This window comes from Melanerpes formicivorus, unplaced genomic scaffold, assembly GCF_026170545.1.
Source record: "Melanerpes formicivorus ecotype bairdi unplaced genomic scaffold, bMelFor1.0.p_v2 SCAF_47, whole genome shotgun sequence".
Classification (NCBI taxonomy): Eukaryota; Metazoa; Chordata; class Aves; order Piciformes; family Picidae; genus Melanerpes; species Melanerpes formicivorus.
The window spans coordinates 5,418,804-5,441,041 of NW_027142399.1; the positions used below are offsets into that span (position 1 = coordinate 5,418,804).

Sequence of the window (22,238 nt, forward strand, 5' to 3'; positions counted from 1 at the left end):
GTGTGCATCTTAAGCACCTTGCTGCTGTGGTGTTGAAGAACCAGGAAACTCATTCAGCACTGACTGCTGAGGACCATAGGTACTTGAGCTGTGCTGTGCAGCTCCTTCCTTCTTTTAGCTCCTTCCTCCTTTCAGCTCCTTCCTCCTTTCAGCTCCCATTGCCAGCCAGCCAGGAAGGGGAAGCTGCTTTGCTTTGTCTCCTTCCACCTGGAGCCCTCGTTTGCTGAAGCTGTCTATTGACCTGCTCTCAGCAGCAGGTGATCAACTCCTGAACATCTTTGTTGATGATCTGGATGAGGGCATTGAGTCCATCAGCAGTAAATTTGCAGATGACACCAAGCTGGGGGCAGGAGTTGATCTGCTGGAGGGTAGAGAGGCTCTGCAGAGGGACCTGGCCAGGCTGGACAGATGGGCAGAGGCCAAGGGCAGGAGATTGAACACATCCAAGTGCCAGGGGCTGCACATTGGCCACAGCAACCCCAGGCAGTGCTTCAGGCTGGGGGCAGAGTGGCTGAGAGCAGCCAGGCAGAGAAGGACCTGGGGGTGCTGGTTGATGGTAGGCTGAACATGAGCCTGCAGTGTGCCCAGGCAGCCAGGAGGGCCAAGGGCATCCTGGCCTGCATCAGGCAGAGTGTGGCCAGCAGGAGCAGGGAGGTCATTCTGCCCCTGGACACTGCACTGGTTAGGCCACCCCTTGAGTCCTGTGTCCAGTTCTGGGCTCCTCAGTTTAGGAAGGAGGTTGAGCTGCTGGAAGGTGTCCAGAGAAGGGCAACAAAGTTGGGGAGGGGTCTGGAGCACAGCCCTGTGAGGAGAGGCTGAGGGAGCTGGGGTTGCTTAGCCTGGAGAAGAGGAGACTCAGGGGTGACCTTCTTGCTCTCTCCAACTAACTGAAGGAAGGTTGTAGCCAGGTGGGGCTTGGTCTCTTCTCCCAGGCAGCCAGCACCAGAACAAGAGGACACAGTCTCAGGCTGTGCCAGGGGAGGTTCAGGCTGGAGGTTAGGAGGAAGTTCTATACAGAGAGAGAGATTGGCCATGGGAATGTGCTGCCCGGGGAGGTGATGGAGTCACCATCATTGGAGGTGTTCAGGAGGAGACTTGCTGGGGTGCTTGGTGCCATGGGTTAGTTGTTTAGGTGGTGTTGGATTGGTTGATGGGTTGGACACGATGATCTTGAAGGTCTCTTCCAACCTGGTTTGTTCTATATTTTCTATTCTATATATTCTATGTATCAGCAAGAAGCTAATCCTGCTCTCTAAATCAAAATCAGATCTTGGAGTTGTCTTTAAAGCTGGAGGAAGGAGGCAGGGAAGCTTCAGGAGGAATGGGAGATGTCAGAGGAATGATGGGTTTATGCCAAGCTGCTGCTCTGGCTATCCCCAGGGAGGGTGGTTAGGTACTTCAGTGCTTTAATATCCCACAGGTACTAAGCTCAGGCTGCTAACAAAGTGTGGGTTTGCTCTCTTTCATTTAGGCTCTGCTAAAGAGAGGGATTGTGGAGCTGTTGATGACCTCAGACAACAAGAATGGGCTGTCTCTTGGCTTGGTGAAAGGAGGTAAGTGCTTGTGGGAGGGCAAGGTAAGGAGAAGGACTTTTGGGGGTGTCACTTATAGTATCATAGTATCAGTCAGGGTTGGAAGGGACCACAAGGATCAGCCAGTCCCAACCCCCCTGCCATGGGCAGGGACACCCCACACTAGATCAGCCTGGCCACAGCCTCAGCCAGCCTGGGCTTAAACACCTCCAGGGCTGGGGCCTCAACCACCTCCCTGCACAACCCATTCCAGGGCTTCACCACTCTCATGGGGAAGAACTTCCTCCTCCCCTCCAGCCTCAATCTCCCCACCTCCAGCTTCATTCCATTCCCCCTAGTCCTAGCACTGCCTGAGATCCTGAGCAGTCCCTCCCCAGCCTTCCTGTAGGCTCTCTTCAGATCCTGGAAGGCCACAATGAGGTCACCTCGGAGCCTTCTCTTCTCCGGACTGAACAGCCCCAACTCCTTCAGTCTGTCCTCACAGCAGAGCAGCTCCAGCCCTCTGCTCATCCTCCTGGCCCTGCTCTGGACACCTTCCAGCCCCTCCAGATCCCTCTTGTCCTAGGGGCTCCAGAACTGGAGGCAGGACTCCAGGTGGGGTCTCCCCAGAGCTGAGCAGAGGGGGAGAATCATCTCCCTTGCCCTGCTGGCCACACTTCTCCTGCTGCAGCCCAGGCTCTGGTTTGGCTTTCTGGGCTGCAAGTGCAGACTGAGAGCTCCTGCTGAGCTTTTTGTCCCCCAGCACACCCAAGTCTCTCTCCTCAGGGCTGCTTTGCAGCCAGTCCCTGCCCAGCCTGGATTTGTGCCTGGGATTGCCTCCACCCAGCTGCAGGACCCTGCCCTTGGTCTTGATGACAAACTCCCTAAGAGCCAGAAGTGCTCAGTCATAGAATCATAGAATCAAGCAGGTTGGAAAAGACCTCAGAGATCATCAAGTCCAACCTATCCTGACAACTAAACCATGGCTCCAAGTGCCACATCCAAGCCCTTTTTGAACACCTCCGGGGCTGGGGACTCCACCACCTCCCTGGGCAGCACATCCCAATGGCCAATTCCTCTTGCTATGGAAGAACTTTCTCCTCACCTCCAGCCTAAGCCTCCCCTGGTGCAGAACTGCTGAGCATTTTCTAACCTCAGCTTTGGAGATGGAAATGATTAAAGGCAAAGGTTGTTCCCTCCTTTTATTCCCCCCTCTTCTTCTTCTTTCCACATGGCAGTAGGAGAGGGCCAGGCTGACCAACTGTGAGCTCCAGAGGCTTTCCCCACTCTGATCATGAGGTCTGTGGTGACAGGTTGGACCTGATGGTCTTTGAGGTCTCTTCCAGCCTTGGTGATGCTCTGATCCTCCCAGCTCTCATGGTGAATGGTGCCACAGCCAGCTGGCAGCCAGGCACCAGTGGTGTGCCCCAGGGAGCAGTGCTGGGCCCTGTGCTCTTTGACATCTTCATTGATGATCTGGATGAGGGCATTGAGTCCATCAGCAGTAAATGTGCAGCTGACAGCAAGCTGGGGGCAGGAGTTGATCTGCTGGAGGGTAGGGAGGCTCTGCAGAGGGACCTGGACAGGCTGGACAGATGGGCAGAGGCCAAGGGCAGGAGATTGAACACATCCAAGTGCCAGGGGCTGCACATTGGCCACAGCAACCCCAGGCAGTGCTACAGGCTGGGGGCAGAGTGGCTGAGAGCAGCCAGGCAGAGAGGGACCTGGGGGGAGTGGTGGACAGCAGCTGAACAGAAGCCAGCAGTGTGCCCAGGCAGCCAAGAGGGCCAATGGCATCCTGGCCTGCATCAGGCAGAGTGTGGCCAGCAGGAGCAGGGAGGTCATTCTGCCCCTGTACACTGCACTGGTTAGGCCACACCTTGAGTCCTGTGTCCAGTTCTGGGCCCCTCAGTTTAGGAAGGAGGTTGAGTTGCTGGAAGGTGTCCAGAGAAGGGCAACAAAGTTGGTGAGGGGTTTGGAGCACAGCCCTGTGAGGAGAGGCTGAGGGAGCTGGGGTTGCTTAGCCGGGAGGAGACTCGGGAGACCTCATTGCTGTCTACAACTCCCTGAAGGGAGGTTGTAGCCAGCTGGGGGTTGGTCTGTTCTCCCAGGCAGCCAGCACCAGAACAAGAGGACACAGTCTCAGGCTGTGCCAGGGGAGGTTTAGGTTGGATATTAGGAAGTAGTCCTACAGAGAGAGTGATTGGCCATTGGGATGTGCTGCCTGGGGAGGTGATGGAGTCACCATCACTGGAGGTGTTCAGGAGGAGACTTGCTGGGGTGCTTGGTGCCATGGGTTAGTTGCTTAGGTGGGTTGGATTGGTTGATGGGTTGGACAGGATGATCTTGAAGGTCTCTTCCAACCTGGTCTGTTCTAAAATTCCAAGCTCTGCCTGGTGCTGCCTTTGCAGCAGTTCCCAGCCTTGGCCACAGAGAGTCACTCTCTGCCTTGCCAGCCTGCTGCCAGCAGAAGGGGCTGGTGTGGCACTGCCTTGCCTAGCCCTCCCCATCCTCCCTGGGAATGTTTACTGCCTCAGAGCTCGTTGCTGTTTGCAGTTGTCTTTTCCCAAGCATGTTGCAGGCTGAGAGCTCTTTGATACCCATTTGCCTCTTAGATGTCATAACAATCTGCTCATTAGAGTCAACATGTCAAGTAATCAGATGGGTGGAAGAACTAGGGCTCAAAATGCTCTAGCAGCAGGGTGGTTAGGAAAGCACTCAAGGAGGGGGAACCAAAATCCACTGGAGAAATGAGGTGAGGCAACAGAAGGTTCCATCCCAAAGTGCAAAGCTAATGCAGTGATTCTGTGGTTCTGTTCTTCTCATCAGTGCTGCCCCAACTTCATCCCAGGAAGCTTTTGCAGGGGTCTGGGAATGCCCAGGAGCAGAGAAAGCTGTTGTAAGAAGGAGCTGACCAGAGGCTGGAGCACCTCCCCTCTAGGGACAGGCTGAGAGAGCTGGGGTTGTTCAGCCTGGAGAAGAGGAGACTCCAAGGAGTCCTTAGAGCAGCCTTGCAGGACCTGAAGGGGATACAGGAAGGATGGGCAGGGACTTTGGACAAGGGCTGGGAGTGCCAGGATGAGGGGCAGGGGCTTTGAGCTGGGAGAGGGGAGATTGAGACTGGAGATGTTTACAGTGAGGCTGGGGAGACTCTGGCACAGGCTGCCCAGGGAGGCTGTGGCTGTCCCCTGCCTGGAGGTGTTCAAGGCCAGGCTGGATGAGGCCCTGAGCAAGCTGTGCTGGTGGGAGGTGTCCCTGCCCATGGCAGGGGGCTGGAGCTGGCTGAGCTTTAAGCTCCCTTCCAACCCAGCCCATTGCAGGACTCAATGAGACTGCAGGACTGTAGCTCTCATTCAGTGGTCCCAGCACATTTTCAGGAGGGGGAGGGGAAGCCTTTGTTGGTGTGGGTCCCCTCATGCTGGCAGGTACAGTGGAGTGCCCCATGCTGTAGGGAGGACACCTTGGGCAGTCTCAGAGTACCTGTGCAGCCCCTGCAGTCCTCCTCCCTTCCCAGGCACTGTCACTAACCAGGGGGCTGGCTCCAGTCTGACCTGGCACAGCCCCTCTGGGAGCTGATGGGTGGCAAGATGGATAGGGTAGGGTAGGGTAGGGTAGGATAGGATAGGGTAGGATAGGGTAGGGTAGGATAGGGTAGGGTAGGATAGGAGAGGGTAGAATAGAATAGAATAGAATAGAATAGAATAGAATAGAATAGAATAGAATAGAATAGAATAGAATAAACCAGGTTTGAAGAGACCTTTGAGCTCATCCAGTCCAACCTATCACCCAGCATCTTCTAATCAACTCAACCATGGCACCAAGTGCCTCATCCAGGCTCTTCCTAAACACCTCCGGGGATGGGGACTCCACCACCTCCCTGGGCAGCACATCCCAATGGCCAATCTCTCTTGCTGGGAAGAACTTCTTCCTAACCTCCATCCTAAACCTCCCCTGGCACAGCTTGAGACTGTGTCCTCTTGTTCTGGTGCTGCTTGCCTGGGAGAAGAACCCAACCCCCACCTGGCTCCAACCTCCCTTCAGGCAGTTGGAGAGAGCAAGAAGGTCTCCCCTGAGCCTCCTCTTCTCCAGGAAAACTCTGCCTTCCCTCCAGGCCCTGGCTGAAGCAGCAGGGTGGAAATCTGTGTCTGTGTGCAGACATCCCTGCTGTGGAAAGGATAACTGAGGGTTTGGGACCTGCCTCTTCACACCTTTCCACCACTGTCAGTGGGGAGCTGTTAATCTGCATGGAGAGCAGAGCTGGCCATGTTTGCCTTCAGGCTTGCCAGCTCACCTGTCCCAGCCAGGCTAAATCCCTGTTTTCCTTTGTCCTCCCACCCTGTTTGCCTGTGCCAAGCTCCTCAGCTCAGCTCTCTGCATGGTTCATCCTGTTCCAAGCAAGGTATAAACAGTGAGAAGTGAGCTTTTGCTTCTGTACATATTCTGTTTGAAGTGCTCTGGCTGACACAACTGGGGCTGCATTTGATACCAGCTCTCTGGGAAGAAGTCACTTTTGGGTCCAGAAGCCTGGCACTGCTCCTGCAGCTTCAGAGTTTCTAGGGGAAACATAGAGTCAATAGGGTTGGAAAAGGCCTCAGAGCTCATCAAGTCCAAGCTGTCACCCAACACCTCCTGACAACTAAACCATGGCTCCAAGTGCCATGTCCAGTCCCTTTTTGAACACCTCCAGGGACAGGGACTCCACCACCTCCCTGGGCAGCACATCCCAGTGGCCAATTCCTCTTGCTGGGAAGAACTTTCTCCTCACCTCCAGCCTGAACCTCCCCTGGCACAGCTTGAGACTGTGTCCTCTTGTTCTGGTGCTGCTTGCCTGGGAGAAGAGCCCAACCCCCAGCTGGCTCCAACCTCCCTTCAGGGAGTTGGAGAGAGCAAGAAGGTCTCCCCTGAGCCTCCTCTTCTCCAGGCTAAGCAACCCCAGCTCCCTCAGCCTCTCCTCACAGGGCTGTGCTCCAGACCCCTCCCCAGCCTCCTTGCCCTTCTCTGGACACCTTCAACTCTCTCAATCTCCTTCTTGACCTCAGGAGCCCAGAACTGGACAAAGGACTCCAGGGGTGGCCTCAGCAGTGCTGAGCACAGGGCACAAGGACTTCCCTGCTCCTGCTGGCCACACTCTGCCTGATGCAGGCCAGGATGCCCTTGGCCTTCTTGGCCAGCTGGGCACACTGCTGGCTCATGTTCAGCTGCTGTCCACCACTACCATAGTATCAGTCAGGGTTGGAAGGGACCACAAGGATCATCTAGTTCCAACCCCCCTGCCATGGGCAGGGACACCTCACACTAGATGGCCAAGAAGGCCAATGGCATCCTGGCCTGCATCAAGCAGAGTGTGGCCAGCAGGAGCAGGGAAGTCCTTGTGTCCTCAGTTGAAGAAGGACATTGAGACACTTGAAGGTGTCCAGAGAAGGGCAACAAGGCTGGGGAGGGGTCTGGAGCACAGCCCTGTGAGGAGAGGCTGAGGGAGCTGGGGTTGCTTAGCCTGGAGAAGAGGAGGCTCAGGGGAGACCTTCTTGCTCTCTGCAACTCCCTGAAGGGAGGTTGGAGCCAGATGGGGCTTGGTCTCTTCTCCCAGGCAGCCAGCACCAGAACAAGAGGGCACAGTCTCAGGCTGTGCCAGGGGAGGTTCAGGCTGGAGGTGAGGAGAAAGTTCTTCCCAGAGAGAGTTGTTGGCCATTGGGATGTGCTGCCCAGGGAGGTGGTGGAGTCACCATCCCTGGAGGTGTTCAGGAGGGGATTGGATGTGGCACTTGGAGCCATGGTTTAGTCATGAGGTCTGTGGTGACAGGTTGGACTGGATGATCTTTGAGGTCTCTTCCAACCTTGGTGGTGCTGTGATCTTCCCCTGCAGCACACACACAGAGCAGCTGCTGGTTCCCCTGGGCTGCCCAGGGCAGAGGCACAATCACCTGCCAATTAACAGTTTCTCTCTTCTTCCCTTCTGCTGGGGTTTCTCTGCCCACCCCCACAGACATGACAAGCTGGAAGATACTGCCTGGGTAGTGATCCCTGCAGCTACAGCCTGGGAGATCAGCATGGCATCCAGACAGGGCTTTCTAATAAGACATTTGCCTTGCTGTGGTTCCTTTTACCTGAGGCTCTCCAAGTGCTTTAGAGCATCTAATTAAAGCCTCTGACACCCCATGAGCTGCTCTGATGCTCTCTCTTTCTGCTCTCTCTGAATGTTAGAGCTGCAGGGGTGGCCTGCAAGGCTTCCTCGATGTGCTGTGATGCTGTGAGGTTCTGGAGGCCTTGCTGGGAGGTTGCTGAGGAGGCTGTGTTGGTGCTTCAGGTCTGGGGATGGTGCTGTGGTCATGCTGGGGCAGCCAAAGGCAGCAGCTGATGGCTGTGCCCAGTGCTGCCTGCACAGACATGTTCAGTGCTGGCCTTGCTCTGCATGCAGGGCTGCAGTGCCTCCATCCTCCAGGATGCCTCCTCTTGCAGGGCTGGCTTTCTGATGGCAGCAGGGCTTAGTGCTGAGGGGAATGCTGAGGCTGGGAAGGAGGAACCTGCTGCTCCTCTGTGCTGAGTGGAAGGGGAGCTTCTTCCTTCCAGCTTTGTTCTGTTCTGAGGTGCAGCACTGCCTCCAGTTCTGGTGCCCACAGCACAAGCAGGATGTGGAACTGTTGGAGAGGGTGGAGGGGAGGCCACAAAGATGATCAGAGAGCTGAGAACCTCTCCTGTGGGGCCAGGCTGAGAGAGTTGGGGCTGTGCAGCCTGGAGAAGAGAAGGCTCCAGGGAGACCTCAGAGCAGCCTCCCAGTACCTGAAGGGACTCCAGAAGAGCAGGGGAGGGACTTTGGACATGAGGTCTGTGGTGCCAGGTTGGACTTGATGATCTTTGAGGTCTCTTCCAACCTTGGTGATTCAGTGATTCTGTGACTGGGAGGGACAGGATGAGGGACAATGGCTTTGAGCTGGGAAAGGGGAGACTGAGACTGGAGATAGGAAGAAATTGTTGAGAGTGAGGCTGGGGAGACTCTGGCACAGGTTGCTGTGGATGTCCCTTCCCTGGAGGTGTTGAAGGCCAGGCTGGATGAGGCCTTGAGCACTCTGTGCTGGTGAGAGGTGTCCCTGCCCATGGCCAGGGGGGTGGAACTGGCTGAGCTTTGAGGTCCCTTCCAACCCAACCCATTCAATGATTCCATGTTGCAGTTCCCACTGAGCTGGTGCAGGTCTGATAGCTAAGGAGGTGGAGATGATCCCTTAGGCATTTTCTGTGTCTCTGTACTAACCTCCCCCTTTTCTCTCCCACTAGCACTGGCCACTATTAACTTCCAGAAACTGCACCCTGAGCTGCTGAAATACCTGGACACACTACAGGTAAGGGGCAGAAAAGCTTTGTTCCTCAGGATTTCCCAGGACAGCATTGGAAATGAAGCTCTGATGGTCTGCTTTGGTTTTGTGTGATGGTTTGGCCCAAATAAATCCTCCTGCAATCAGTGAGCATCCCCAGGAGGATTCCTCTGCAGGGTGAGGGAGGTCTGGAGTGTGCTGTTCCCCAGAGCCTGCTTAAAGGCTTTCCAGTCAGCAGTGCCCTCTGGCCTGTGTTTAGCTGCTAGGTGGTAGATTCCTTCTCCCTTTCAGGTGTTGGTAAACCTTTATTTAGAATAAACCAAACCAGGTTGGAAGAGACCTTTAAGATCATCACATCCAATCCTTCAAACAATCCAACACCACCTAAACAAGTAACCCATGGCACCAAGCACCCCATCAAGTCTCCTCCTGAACACCTCCAGTGATGGTGTCTCCACCACCTCCCCTGGCAGCACATCCCAATGGGCAATCTCTCTGTATAGAACTTCTTCCTGACATCCAACCTAAACCTCCCCTGGCACAGCCTGAGACTGTGTCCTCTTGTTCTGGTGCTCCCATGGCTGCCTGGGAGAAGAGACCAACCTCTGCCTGTCTACAACCTCCCTTCAGGCAGTTGGAGAGAGCAAGAAGGTCTCCCCTGAGTCTCCTCTTCTCCAGGCTAAGCAACCCCAGCTCCCTCAGCCTCTCCTCACAGGGCTGTGTTCCAAGCCCCTCACCAACTTTGTTGCCCTTCTCTGGACACCTTCCAGCAGCTCAACCTCCTTCCTAACCTGAGGAGCCCAGAGCTGGACACAGGACTCAAGGGGTGGCCTAACCAGTGCAGTGTCCAGGGGCAGAATGACCTCCCTGCTCCTGCTGGCCACACTCTGCCTGATGCAGGCCAGGATGCCATTGGCCCTCCTGGCTGCCTGGGCACACTGCTGGCTCATGTTCAGCCTACCATCAACCAGCACCCCCAGGTCCCTCTCTGCCTGGCTGCTCTCAGCCACTCTGACCCCAGCCTGTAGCACTGCCTGGGGTTGCTGTGGCTAATGTGCAGCCTCTGGCACTTGGATGTGTTCAGTCTCCTGCCCTTGGCCTCTGCCCATCTGTGCAGCCTGTCCAGGTCCCTCTGCAGAGCCTCTCTACCCTCCAGCAGATCAACTCCTGCCCCCAGCTTGGTGTCAGCTGCACATTCACTGATGATGGACTCAATGCCCTCATCCAGATCATCAATAAAGAGCACAGGGCCCAGCACTGCTCCCTGGGGCACACCACTGGTGCCTGGCTGCCAGCTGGCTGTGGCACCATTCACCACCACTCTCTGGGCTCAGCCTCCAGCCACTTCCTAACCCAGCTCAGAGAGCTGCTGTCCCAGCCAGGGGCTGACAGCTTGGCCAGGAGTTTGCTGTGGGGGATGGTGTCAAAGGCCTTGCTGAGGTCCAGGCAGACCACATTCACAGGCCTCCCCACATCCACCAGGCAGTCACCTGGGCATGGAAGGAGATCAGGTTGTTTCAGCCCTGTTTCATCCCACTCTGCAACCCTCAGAGCTCTCTCTTGAAGCTCAATCATCTTGTCCCCCAGGTCTTTCCCCCTGGTGCTGTGGAGGCCCTCAGGAGCGTGCTGGGTGCTGATCTTCTGACCTTCTCTCAGGGTGCAGAGGGTGCTTCAGTCATCTCCACTGCCTCATATTCAGTGTAGAGAAGTGAAGCTGCATTCAGGGTGTGCTGGGTGGTGACTGCACCGAGCATTTGGTCCTGTTGCTGCCAGGACCTGCAGCAGAACCGAGCAGGGGAGCGCTTGGATTTCAGCTATGTCATGAAACACCTTCCCCACAGCAGTCCCAGGCTCTTCCTGCCTTCTCCCTGGCACTCAGCAGCGCTGCCTGCAGAAAGGCATTGATCCAGTGTGGCACTTCAGTGCCTGGAACCCCCTGTGCTGTCAGAGCTGTGAATCAGGGCGAGGGAGCTGCCTAATGAGCACTCGAAGTGAAGAGCACCTGGGTGGTGCAGGGAGGGAGCAGTGAGGCAATAACAAGTTGTGCTTTCTGGTGACAAATTCCCTCTCTCTCTTTGCATCCCTTGGTCTTTTCTCTCCCTGTTGCTCTGCTTGCTCCAAATGCCAGCCTGGAGGAGTGTGAACAGCCGCCAGATGCTCCAGGCTGGGATCGATTCTTGTCTGATCGCCTCCCCTGGCCTCTGAAAGGAGCTCTTCATTGATAAAGGAGCATCTTCATTGATGATCTGGATGAGGGCATTGAGTCCATCAGCAGTGAATGTGCAGATGACAGCAAGCTGGGGGCAGGAGTTGATCTGCTGGAGGGCAGAGAGGCTCTGCAGAGGGACCTGGCCAGGCTGGGCAGATGGGCAGAGGCCAAGGGCAGGAGATTGAACACATCCAAGTGCCAGGTGCTGCACATTTGCCACAGCAACCCCAGGCAGTGCTACAGGCTGGGGGCAGAGTGGCTGAGAGCAGCCAGGCAGAGAAGGACCTGGGGGTGTTGGTTGATGGTAGGCTGAACATGAGCCTGCAGTGTGCCCAGGCAGCCAAGAGGGCCAATGGCATCCTGGCCTGCATCAGGCAGAGTGTGGCCAGCAGGAGCAGGGAGGTCATTCTGCCCCTGGACACTGCACTGGTTAGGCCACCCCTTGAGTCCTGTGTCCAGTTCTGGGCTCCTCAGTTTAGGAAGGAGGTTGAGCTGCTGGAAGGTGTCCAGAGAAGGGCAACAAAGTTGGTGAGGGGCTTGGAACACAGCCCTGTGAGGAGAGGCTGAGGGAGCTGGGGTTGCTTAGCCTGGAGAGGAGGAGGCTCAGGGGTGACCTTATCACTCTCTACAACTACCTGAAGGGAGGTTGTAGCCAGGTGGAGGTTGGTCTTATCTCCCAGGCAGCCAGCACCAGAACAAGAGGACACAGTCTCAGGCTGTGCCAGGGGAGGTTCAGGCTGGAGGTCAGGAGGAAGTTCTACACAGAGAAGAGGGATTGCCCATTGGGATGTGCTGCCCAGGGAGGTGGTGGAGTCCCCATCACTGGAGGTGTTCAGGAGGAGACTTGACAGGGTGCTTGGTGCCATGGGTTAGTTGATTAGGTGGTGTTGGGTGATAGGTTGGACTTGATGATCTTGAAGGTCTCTTCCAACCTGGTCTTGTCTCCTCTTCTCTTCTCTTCTCTTCTCTTCTCTCTCTTCTCTTCTCTTCTCTTCTCTTCTCTTCTCTTCTCTTCTCTTCTCTTCTCTTCTCTTCTCTTCTCTTCTCTTCTCTTCTCTTCTCTTCTCTTCTCTTCTCTTCTCTTCTCTTTTCTCTTCTCTTCTCTTTCTCTTCCTCTTCCCTTCCCTTCCCTTCCCTTCCCTTCCCTTCCCTTCCCTTCCCTTCCCTTCCCTTCCCTTCCCTTCCCTTCCCTTCCCTTCCCTTCCCTTCCCTTCCCCTTCCCTTCCCTTCCCTTCCCTTCCCTTCCCTTCCCTTCCCTTCCCTTCCCTTCCCGCTGCTGCCGTGCTGCATGTTGAATCCCACTGCTCTTTCCTTTCCCTCTACAGGCTACAGAGGCTCTGCTGCCTGTGCTTTTGCCTCCTTCAGGCCTTACACAATTTCCCCCAACCCCTGCAAATGAGCAGAAGGAGGCACCTCCCCTCCCCCTCCCCTCCCCCACCCCCAGCTGAACACAAATGCAGCATGGCTGTAGAGAAGCAGCTCCTCCTGTGCCACACTCCCTGATTACAAGGCAGGCAGCTGTCACTCATGCCTGCAAGGATTATCAAAGATTAGCTCTTCCTTCTCAGGGGCTTTTATTCCTGAGGGTGATCAAACTCTGTCTTTGGCTGGGAGATGGATTGATGGAATATATCCTCTTGCAGTGCTGGTGGGCAGCAAGTGCTCCATGGGGCTGCAATGGGCCCTGGGGGCCAAGAGGGCAAATGGCAACCTGGAGTGCATCAGGAAGAGTGTGGCCAGCAGGGCTAGGGAGGTTCTCCTCCTCCTCTGCTCTGCCCTGGTGAGACCACACCTGGAATACTGTGTCCAGTTCTGGACTTCTCAGCTCAAGAGAGACAGGGAGCTGCTGGAGAGAGTCCAATAGAGGCTATGAGGATGATGAGGGGACTGGAGCATCTCTCTTGTGAAGAAAGAGTGAGAGCCCTGGGGCTGTTTAGTCTGGAGAAGGGAAGGCTGAGAGGGATCTGATCAATGTCCATAAACATCTGAGGGATGGATGTCAAGATGAAGGTGCCAGGCTCTTTTCAGTGGTGCCCAGGGAAGAAGGGCTGGAACCCAGGAAGTGAGGAGAAACTTCTCTGGTGTGAGGCTGCTGGAGGTCTGGAGCAGGCTGCCCAGAGAGGCTGTGGAGGCTCCTGCTCTGGAGCCTTTCAAGACCCAGCTGGATGTATCACAGTGTCACCAAGGTTGGAAGAGACCTCAAAGATCACCAAGTCCAAGCTGTCACCACAGACCTCATGACTAAACCATGGCTCCAAGTGCCACATCCAATCCCCTCTTGAACACCTCCAGGGATGGGGACTCCACCACCTCCCTGGGCAGCACATCCCAATGGCTAACAACTCTCTCTGGGAAGAACTTTCTCCTCACCTCCAGCCTAAACCTCCCCTGGCACAGCTTGAGACTGTGTGCTCTTGTTCTGGGGCTGGTTTACTGGGAGAAGAGATCAACCCCCAGCTGGCTCCAACCTCCCTTCAGGGAGCTGTAGAGAGCAATGAGGTCACCCCTGAGCCTCCTCTTCTCCAGGCTAAACAATCCCAATGTGCTCCTGTGTGACTTGCTCTGGCAGGGAGGTTGGACTGGATGATCTCTGGAGGTCTCTCCCAACCCCTTGCACAGAATCACCAAGGTTGGAAGAGACCTCAAAGAGCATCCAGTCCAACCTGTCACCACAGACCTCAGGACTAACCCATGGCACCCAGCAGCTGCTCTCCACCTGGGACCATCAGGTTCTTACAGGCACCTGCAGTCCTTCTCCCCTAAGGAAACAGGAATTCCTTTAATGCCCCTCACCTTGGCCAGCTCCTGTGGCATCAGGTAAAGCCCTGAACCAGAGGGCAACAGTGCCTTGAGGCAGGAGAAGCCAGTGCCAGGCAGGTCTGAGCACACCTTGCCCCATGGGGTGCCTGCCGTGGGGGCCGGGAGGAGAGCGCTTGCAGGAGCCGAGGGAGCTGGCCCGTGGTGACAAATGGGAAGCAATTGCTCTGTGTGCAGAGCCTCTTTAATGAAGACCTAATTCCTGCAAAGGCTAATTCCTTCCTGCCAGCACCATATGCAGCATTAAAAAGGCATTAAGCTGCTCAGTGTCTGCTGTTCCTACCTTGGCAGGCAGTGGCTGCGCTGCACCTGCGAGAGCTCAGCTGGCAGCTGCCTGGCTGCTAAGCAGACATTTACAAATGGCTGTGCCTAGCAGAAGCTAAACACTGACAGTTGGTTTGTCTCTCTGCTCCAGCTCTGCCACAACAGCAGCACACCCACAACTGTGTGCTGTCACCTGGCTGTGGCTTCGTGCCCAGCAGAGCGTCGCAGGATCACAGGGCGGTAGAGGTCGGGAGGGACCTCCTGAGATCCTCCAGTCCAAGCCCCCCCATGCCAGAGCAGGAGCACAGAATCCAGCACAGGGCACACAGGAACACATCCAGATGGGGCTGGAAAGGCTCCAGAGGAGACTTCACAACCCCTCTGGGCAGCCTTGCTCCAGGGCTCTGTCACCCTCACAGTAAAGTTCCTCCTCATGTTGAAGGTGGAACCTTCTATGCTCAAGCTTGACCCTGTTGTTCCTTGGCTTATTATTGAGCACACCCAAAAGAGCTTGGCCCCCTCCCCTTGCCCCCCAGCCCTCAGATATTTGATAGACATTGATCAGATCCCCTCAGTCTTATCCTCTCCAGACTAAACAGCCCCAGGGCTCTCAGTCTCTCTGCACAGGGAGATGCTCAAGTCCCCTAAGCATCCTCCTGGCTCTCCCTTGGACTCTCTCCAGCAGGTCTCTGTCATAGTATCACAGTATCAGTCAGGGTTGGAAGGGACCACAAGGATCAGCTAGTTCTAAACCCCCCTGCCATGGGCAGGGACACCCCACACTAGAGCAGCCTGGCCACAGCCTCAGCCAGGCCTGACCTTAAACACCTCCAGGGCTGGGGGCCTCAACCACCTCCCTGCACAACCCATTCCAGGGCTTCACCACTCTCATGGGGAAGAACTTCCTCCTCCCCTCCAGCCTCAATCTCCCCACCTCCAGCTTCATTCCATTCCCCCTAGTCCTAGCACTGCCTGAGATCCTGAGCAGTCCCTCCCCAGCCTTCTTGGAGCCCCCTGCAGATCCTGGAAGGCCACAATGAGGTCACCTGGGAGCCTTCTCTTCTCCAGACTGAACAGCCCCAACTCCTTCAGTCTGTCCTCACAGCAGAGCAGCTCCAGCCCTCTGCTCATCCTCCTGGCCTTGCTCTGGAACACCTTCCAGCACCTCCAGATCCCTCTTGCATAGAGGGCTCCAGAACTGGAGGCAGGACTCCAGGTGGGGTCTCCCCAGAGCTGAGCAGAGGGGGAGAATCACCTCCCTTGCCCTGCTGGCCACACTTCTCCTGCTGCAGCCCAGGCTCTGCTTGGCTTTCTGGGCTGCAAGTGCAGACTGAGAGCTCCTGGTGAGCTTCTCCTCCCCCAGCACCCCCAAGGCTCTCTCCTCAGGGTCTGCTTTGCAGCCAGTCCCTGCCCCAGCCTGGATTTGTGCTGGGATTGCCTGCACCCAGCTGCAGGACCCTGCCCTTGGTCTTGTTGACCCTCCTGAGGTTGGCTTGTGCCCAGCTCTGCAGCCTGTCCAGCTCCCTCTGGATGGTTCCCCTTCCCTCCAGCTGTCTGCTGCCCCACACAGCTTGGTGTCATCAGCAACCCTGCTGAGGCTGCACTCAGTGCCACTGCCCATGGCACCCACAGAGATGTTGAACAAGCCTGGTCCCAGGGCTGATCCCTGAGGGACTCTGCTTGTCCCTGGCCTCCCCTGGGACATGGAGCCATGGACAGCCACTCTTTGGGTGCAGCCATCAAGCCAGTTCCTTATCCATCTAGTGGTCACCCATCACACCCAAGTGTCACCAGCCTGGAGACCAGACCTGGACACAGTAATTCTCTGCTTTGCTTGCCTGCTGTGGGCATGGTTGGTTTGCAGCACCTTGCTCCTTTCTTCCTCCTTAGCCACTTCTTCTTAGGCCAAGTTGAGAAGGAAAAGCTCCTGTAAGACCTGCCTCCAAACTGCATTTGGACAGTGCCTCCCTGGAAAGCAGGGGCTGAGCACTAGGCCTGCCTTGTCTCCATTTAACTCTCTGCTTGTGCTTTGCTGCAGAAAAACAGCCCAAGATGGTGATGGAGTATTGGACTGGATGGTTTGATAGCTGGGGAGGACCTCACTACGTCTTTGATGCAGATGGTGAGCACCTTCTCCTGCTCTGGTGGACACTGGGCTTCATTGCTAGACAGACAGGGCAAAAGGAGATACAACCCAGCTGCTGTCCTGCTCTCACCTCTGCTTTGTGCCAGGCTCTGTGAATGGCTGAGGGTCAGGTCCTGTGCCTGGCTTTTCTGCACCACCTCTGCTCTGAGGCCAGGCTGAGGGAGCTGGGGGTGTTCAGCCTGTGCAGGAGGGAGAGGGAGGCCAATGGTCAACTGAAATAGCTCTCACAGGGGAAAAAGGCTGCACTCCAGAGAGGTGATTTGGCCCCTTCACTCTGCTGCTGTGAGACCTCCCCCTCCAGTTCTGGTGTCCCCACCACAAGGAGGACATGGAACTGTTGGAGTGAGTCCAGAAGAGGCCACAAAGATGATCCAAGGGCTGGAGCAGCTCTGCTGGGAGGACAGGCTGAGGGAGCTGGGGGTGTTCAGCCTGCAGAGAAGGCTCCAGGGAGACCTTAGAGCTGCCTGAAGGGATCCTACAGGAAGGCTGCAGAGGGATTTCTCATGAGGGTGTCTAAAGACAGGACAAGGGGGAATAGTTTGAGAGAGAGCAGGGTTAGACTGGAGCTGAGGAAGAAATGTGAGGGTGGTGAGACTCTGGAGTAGGCTGGCCAGGCAGGTTGTGGATGCCTTCTCCCTGGGGGTGTTCAAAGCCAGGCTGGATGAGGCCTTGAGCAACCTGGGCTAGTTGAGAGGTGTCCCTGCCCACAGTGGGGAGTTTGGAGTAGATGATCTCTGAGGTTCCTTCCAAGCCAAGCCATTCTGTGGTTCTTTGGCAGTGCTCTTTTTGAAAGTAAATAACCATTTTTCTCTTTGTTCCTCCAAGAGGAACTCCCTGGGGTGTGCAGAGAGCCACACATGAGGGGGTAGAGTCCCCATCCCTGGGGGTGCTCAAGAAACCTGTGGCCAGGGCACTTTGGGCCATGCTTTAATGGCCATGGTGCTGTTGGGTTGATGCTTGGGCTCAATGCTCTTAGAAGGCTTTTCCAATCCAAACAGTTCTATGAGTCTATGAACTTTGCTGCCTACTGGGAATCCTTGAAAGAGTGTTAGCCCAGGTGGCCAAGAAGGCCAAGGGCATCCTGGCCTGCATCAGGAACAGTGTGGCCAGCAGGAGCAGGGAGGTCATTCTGCCCTGTGCTCAGCACTGCTGAGGCCACACCTTGAGTCCTGGGCCCAGTTCTGGGCTCCTCAGTTTAGGAAGGACATTGAGAGACTTGAAGGTGTCCAGAGAAGGGCAAGGAGGCTGGGGAGGGGTCTGGAGCACAGCCCTGTGAGGAGAGGCTGAGGGAGCTGGGGTTGCTTAGCCTGCAGAAGAGGAGGCTCAGGGGAGACCTTCTTGCTCTCTGCAACTGCCTGAAGGGAGGTTGGAGCCAGCTGGGGGGTGGTCTCTTCTGCCAGGCAGGCAGCAGCAGAACAAGAGGACACAGTCTCAAGCTGTGCCAGGGGAGGTTCAGGCTGGAGGTGAGGAGAAAGTTCTTCCCAGCAAGAGGAATTGGCCATTGGGATGTGCTGCCCAGGGAGGTGGTGGAGTCCCCATCCCTGGAGGTGTTCAGGAGGGGATTGGATGTGGCACTTGGAGCCATGGTTTAGTAGTCAGGAGGTGCTGGGTGACAGGTTGGGCTTGATGATCTCTGAGGTCTTTTCAAACCTTATTGATTCCATGATTCTATGATTCCTGCTCTGTGACCTCCCTGGCACTGCCCTTCTTCCTTCACAGAAATGGTGAATACTGTTGCAAGCATCCTCAAACTAGGAGCATCCATCAATCTCTACATGTTTCATGGGGGCACCAACTTTGGCTTCATGAATGGTGCTTTGCAGACTGATGAGTACAAAGCAGATGTCACAAGTTATGGTGAGTTTGCTTCTGCTGCCTTCTCCATGCCCTGGGGGGTGAGGGTGCAGCTCTCTCCAACTCCCTGAAGGGAGGTTGGAGCCAGGTGGGGCTTGGTCTCTTCTCCCAGGCAGCCAGCACCAGAACAAGAGGACACAGTCTCAAGCTGTGCCAGGGGAGATTTAGGCTGGAGGTTAGGAAGAACTTGTTCATAGAGAGAGAGATTGCCCATTGGAATGTGCTGCCCAGGGAGGTGGTGGAGTCACCATCACTGGAGGTGTTTAGGAAGAGCCTGGATGGGGTGCTTGGTGCCATGGGTTAGTTGATTAGATGGTGTTGGCTGAGAGGTTGGACTTGATGATCTCAAAGGTCTCTTCCAACCTGGTCTATTCCATTCCATTCCACTCCAATCCATTCCATTCCATTCCATTCCATTCCATTCCATTCCATTCCATTCCATTCCATTCCAATCCAATTTCTCCCAGGCTGCCCTGAGCTGTGGTTCAGGCCCCATCCCTGGAGGCATTCCAGGTCAGCCTGGATGTGGCCCTGGGCATCCTGATCTAGTTGCAGATGTCCCTGCTCAGTGCAGGGGGTTGGACATGATGACCTCTGAGGGTCCCTTCCAACCCAATGCAATCTCTCAATCAGTGAGGCCACGAAGATGGTCAGAGGCTGCAGCACCTTCCCTGTGGGGACAGGCTGAGGCAGTTGGAGTTGTGCAGCCTGAAGCAAAAGAAGGTTCCAAGGAGTCCTTAGAGCAGCCTGCCAGTACCTGAAGGGGGCTACAAGAAAGCTGGGAAGGGACTTTGTACAAGGGCTTGGAGTGATGGGATGAGAGGGAATGAATGGAAGCTTGAGGAGAGGAGATTGAGAGTGGAGATGAGGAAGAAATTGTTGAGAGTGAGGCTGGGGAGACTCTGGCACAGGTTGCCCTGGGAGGCTGTGGCTGTCCCCTGCCTGGAGGTGTTCAAGGCCAGGCTGGATGAGGCCTTGAGCAGCCTGTGCTGGTGGGAGGTGTCCCTGCCCATGGCAGGGGGTTGGAACTGGCTGAGCTTTGAGGTCCCTTCCAACCCAACCCATTCTGTGACTGTATGAATCTCTGAACTTGGAAGTTCCACCTCCAGCTCCCCCATTGCAGGGCACTCTGCGCACAGCTCTGAGGAGAGACTTCCATTTGTGCTTCCCATTTCCAGCCCCTAGCTGCCTTCAGCCTGGTGCAAGTGCAGAGGTGTCCATAACACAGGCAGTGCCAAGGACACTGTGCCTTGGCCTTTCCCTTCTCCCTGAGGGCTGTCCCAGAGCTGCTGCCAGCTTTCAAGCCCCTGTGCTTCCCTTCCAGACTACGACGCTGTGCTGACAGAGGCTGGGGACTACACCTCCAAATTCTTCAAGCTGCGACAGCTCTTCAGCTCCATCATTGGTGAGCAGCCACCCAGGATCCACAGCACTCTGCCCCCCACAGCCCTGAGGCTGAGTCCTGCTTTAACTGCCCCTTCTGCTGCTGCTCCTCTCTGGCTCTGCTTGGGGCTTTCTGCAAAAGATGGGAGGGATGTCTTGTTCAACATCCCTGTGGGTGCCATGGACAGTGGCACTGAGTGCAGTCTCAGCAGGGTTGCTGATGACACCAAGCTGTGTGGGGCAGCAGACAGCTGGAGGGAAGGGATCCATCCAGAGGGAGCTGGACAGGCTGCAGAGCTGGGCACAAGCCAACCTCAGGAGGTTCAACAAGACCAAGGGCAGGGTCCTGCAGCTGGGTGGAGGCAATCCCAGGCACAAATGCAGGCTGGGCAGGGACTGGCTGGAAAGCAGCCCTGAGGAGAGAGCCTTGGGGGTGCTGGTGGACAAAAAGCTCAGCAGGAGCTCTCAGTGTGCACTTGCAGCCCAGAAAGCCAAGCAGAGCCTGGGCTGCAGCAGGAGAAGTGTGGCCAGCAGGGCAAGGGAGGTGATTCTCCCCCTCTGCTCAGCTCTGGGGAGACCCCACCTGGAGTCCTGCCTCCAGTTCTGGAGCCCCTATGGCAAGAGGGATCTGGAGGTGCTGGAAGGTGTCCAGAGCAGGGCCAGGAGGATGAGCAGAGGGCTGGAGCTGCTCTGCTGTGAGGACAGACTGAAGGAGTTGGGGCTGTTCAGTCTGGAGAAGAGAAGGCTCCCAGGTGACCTCATTGTGGCCTTCCAGGATCTGCAGGGGGCTCCAGGAAGGCTGGGGAGGGACTGCTCAGGATCTCAGGCAGTGCTAGGACTAGGGGGAATGGAATGAAGCTGGAGGTGGGGAGATTGAGGCTGGAGGGGAGGAGGAAGTTCTTCCCCATGAGAGTGGTGAAGCCCTGGACTGGGTTGTGCAGGGAGGTGGTTGAGGCCCCAGCCCTGGAGGTGTTTGCAGCCAGGCTGGCTGAGGCTGTGGCCAGGCTGATCTAGTGTGGGGTGTCCCTGCCCATGGCAGGGGGGTTGGAACTGGCTGATCCTTGTGGTCCCTTCCAACCCTGAGTGATACTGTGATAACCATGGGAGGTCTGGAGCGGGGGCCTTAAATCTGTGCTGGCTTTTTGTGCCTGAAGTGGTTCCATCTTTCTTCTTCTTCTTTTTGCATCACAGACCAGCCTCTTCCTCTGCCTCCCATGATTGAGAGCAAGGCATCCTATGGTGCAATCCTGATGCATCAGTACATCTCCCTCTGGGATGTGTTACCAGCTCTTCTGCAGGTACTACCACCAGGTTCATGGATTCATAGAATGGGTTGGGTTGGATGGGACCTCAGAGCTCATCCAGCTCCAACCCCCTGCCATGGGCAGGGACACCTCCCACCAGCACAGCTTGCTCAAGGCCTCATCTAACCTGGCCTTGAACACCTCCAGGGAGGGAACATTCACAGCCTCCCTTGGCAAACTGTGCCAGTGTCTCCCCACCCTCATTCTCTTCCTCATCTCCAGTCTCAATCTCCCCTCTCCCAGCTCAAAGCCATTGTTCCTCATCCTGGCACTACCAACCCCTGGCAAAAGTCCCTCCCCTGCTCTCCTGTTCTCCCCTCTCCCAGCTCAAAGCCATTGTTCCTCATCCTGGCACTACCAACCCCTGTCAAAAGTCCCTCCCCAGCTCTCCTGTAGCCCCCTTCAGGTACTGGAAAGCTGCTTTAAGGTCTCCTTGGAGCCTTCTCTTCTCCAGGCTGATCAGCCTCAGCTCCCTCAGCCTGCCCCCATTGTCATGCACCTCAGCACTAAAAGGCACCACCTCTTAGCTGGAAAAGGTGATTAGTGCTGTGGGTTGATAGCCCATGAGCATGAGGCTGGGGAATGTTGTGTGAAGGATGTGCAGAGAAGGCCAATTTCAACCTTCTCTCTCTTACTTCTGTTCTCTTGGGATGCCAGTTTGGCACATCCTTGGCTCCCTTCTCTGGTACCTTGTCTTCATTGCTGCAGCTTTCACAGAGCCTTAAGGGTAATTCAGGTTGGAAGAGAGCTCTGGAGGCTCACAGGGTAAAAATGCAGCCTGTGGCAGAGTGGAAGCCCTGTCTTGAGTGGATTCAGAGACTGATAGAATGGTTTGGGTTGGAAGGGACCTGGAACTGGAGTATGTGGGACAGAGAGCTCTGGTATCAAAGCCTGCTGTTGAGGGGAGGGTCTGTGTGCTGGTTCTGGGTGAAGATCATAGAATCAATAAGGTTGGAAAAGACCTCAGAGATCATCAAGTCCAACCTATCACCCAACACCTCCTGACTAACTAAGCCATGGCACCAAGTGCCACATCCAATCCCCTCTTGATCCCCTCTTGATTGTTTAGCCTGGAGAAGAGGAGGCTCAGGGGAGACCTCATTGCCCTCAACAACTACCTGAAAGGTGGATGTAGCTGGGAGGGGGTTGGTCTCTTCTCCCAGGCAAGCAGCACCAGAACAAGAGGACACAGTCTCAAGCTGTGCCAGGGGAGGTTTAGACTCGAGGTGAGGAGAAAGTTCTTCACCAAGCGAGTCGTTCATCATTGGGATGTGCTGCCCAGGGAGGTGGTGGAGTCCCCATCCCTGGAAGTGTTCAAGAGGGGATTGGATGTGGCACTTGGTGCCATGGTCTAGTCATGGGGTCTGTGTTGATAGGTTGGACTCAATGATCCTCGAGGTCTCTTCCAATCTTATTTATACTGTGATACCTCCAGGGACAGGG

The 22,238-nt window shown here is 55.8% G+C and overlaps 1 protein-coding gene across 1 annotated transcript in view; it reads left to right on the forward strand.

The window, feature by feature from the left end:
* Positions 1 to 22,238, forward strand: part of LOC137452016 (beta-galactosidase-1-like protein 2) — a 58,533-nt gene that overhangs the window by 21,512 nt on the left and 14,783 nt on the right. The window contains exons 8-14 of the mRNA XM_068160074.1: positions 1,472 to 1,553; positions 8,781 to 8,845; position 11,282; positions 16,147 to 16,230; positions 17,974 to 18,111; positions 19,433 to 19,513; positions 20,683 to 20,789. Coding sequence (XP_068016175.1) covers positions 1,472 to 1,553; positions 8,781 to 8,845; position 11,282; positions 16,147 to 16,230; positions 17,974 to 18,111; positions 19,433 to 19,513; positions 20,683 to 20,789 — 558 coding nt within the window. The remainder of the gene's footprint in view (positions 1 to 1,471; positions 1,554 to 8,780; positions 8,846 to 11,281; positions 11,283 to 16,146; positions 16,231 to 17,973; positions 18,112 to 19,432; positions 19,514 to 20,682; positions 20,790 to 22,238) is intronic.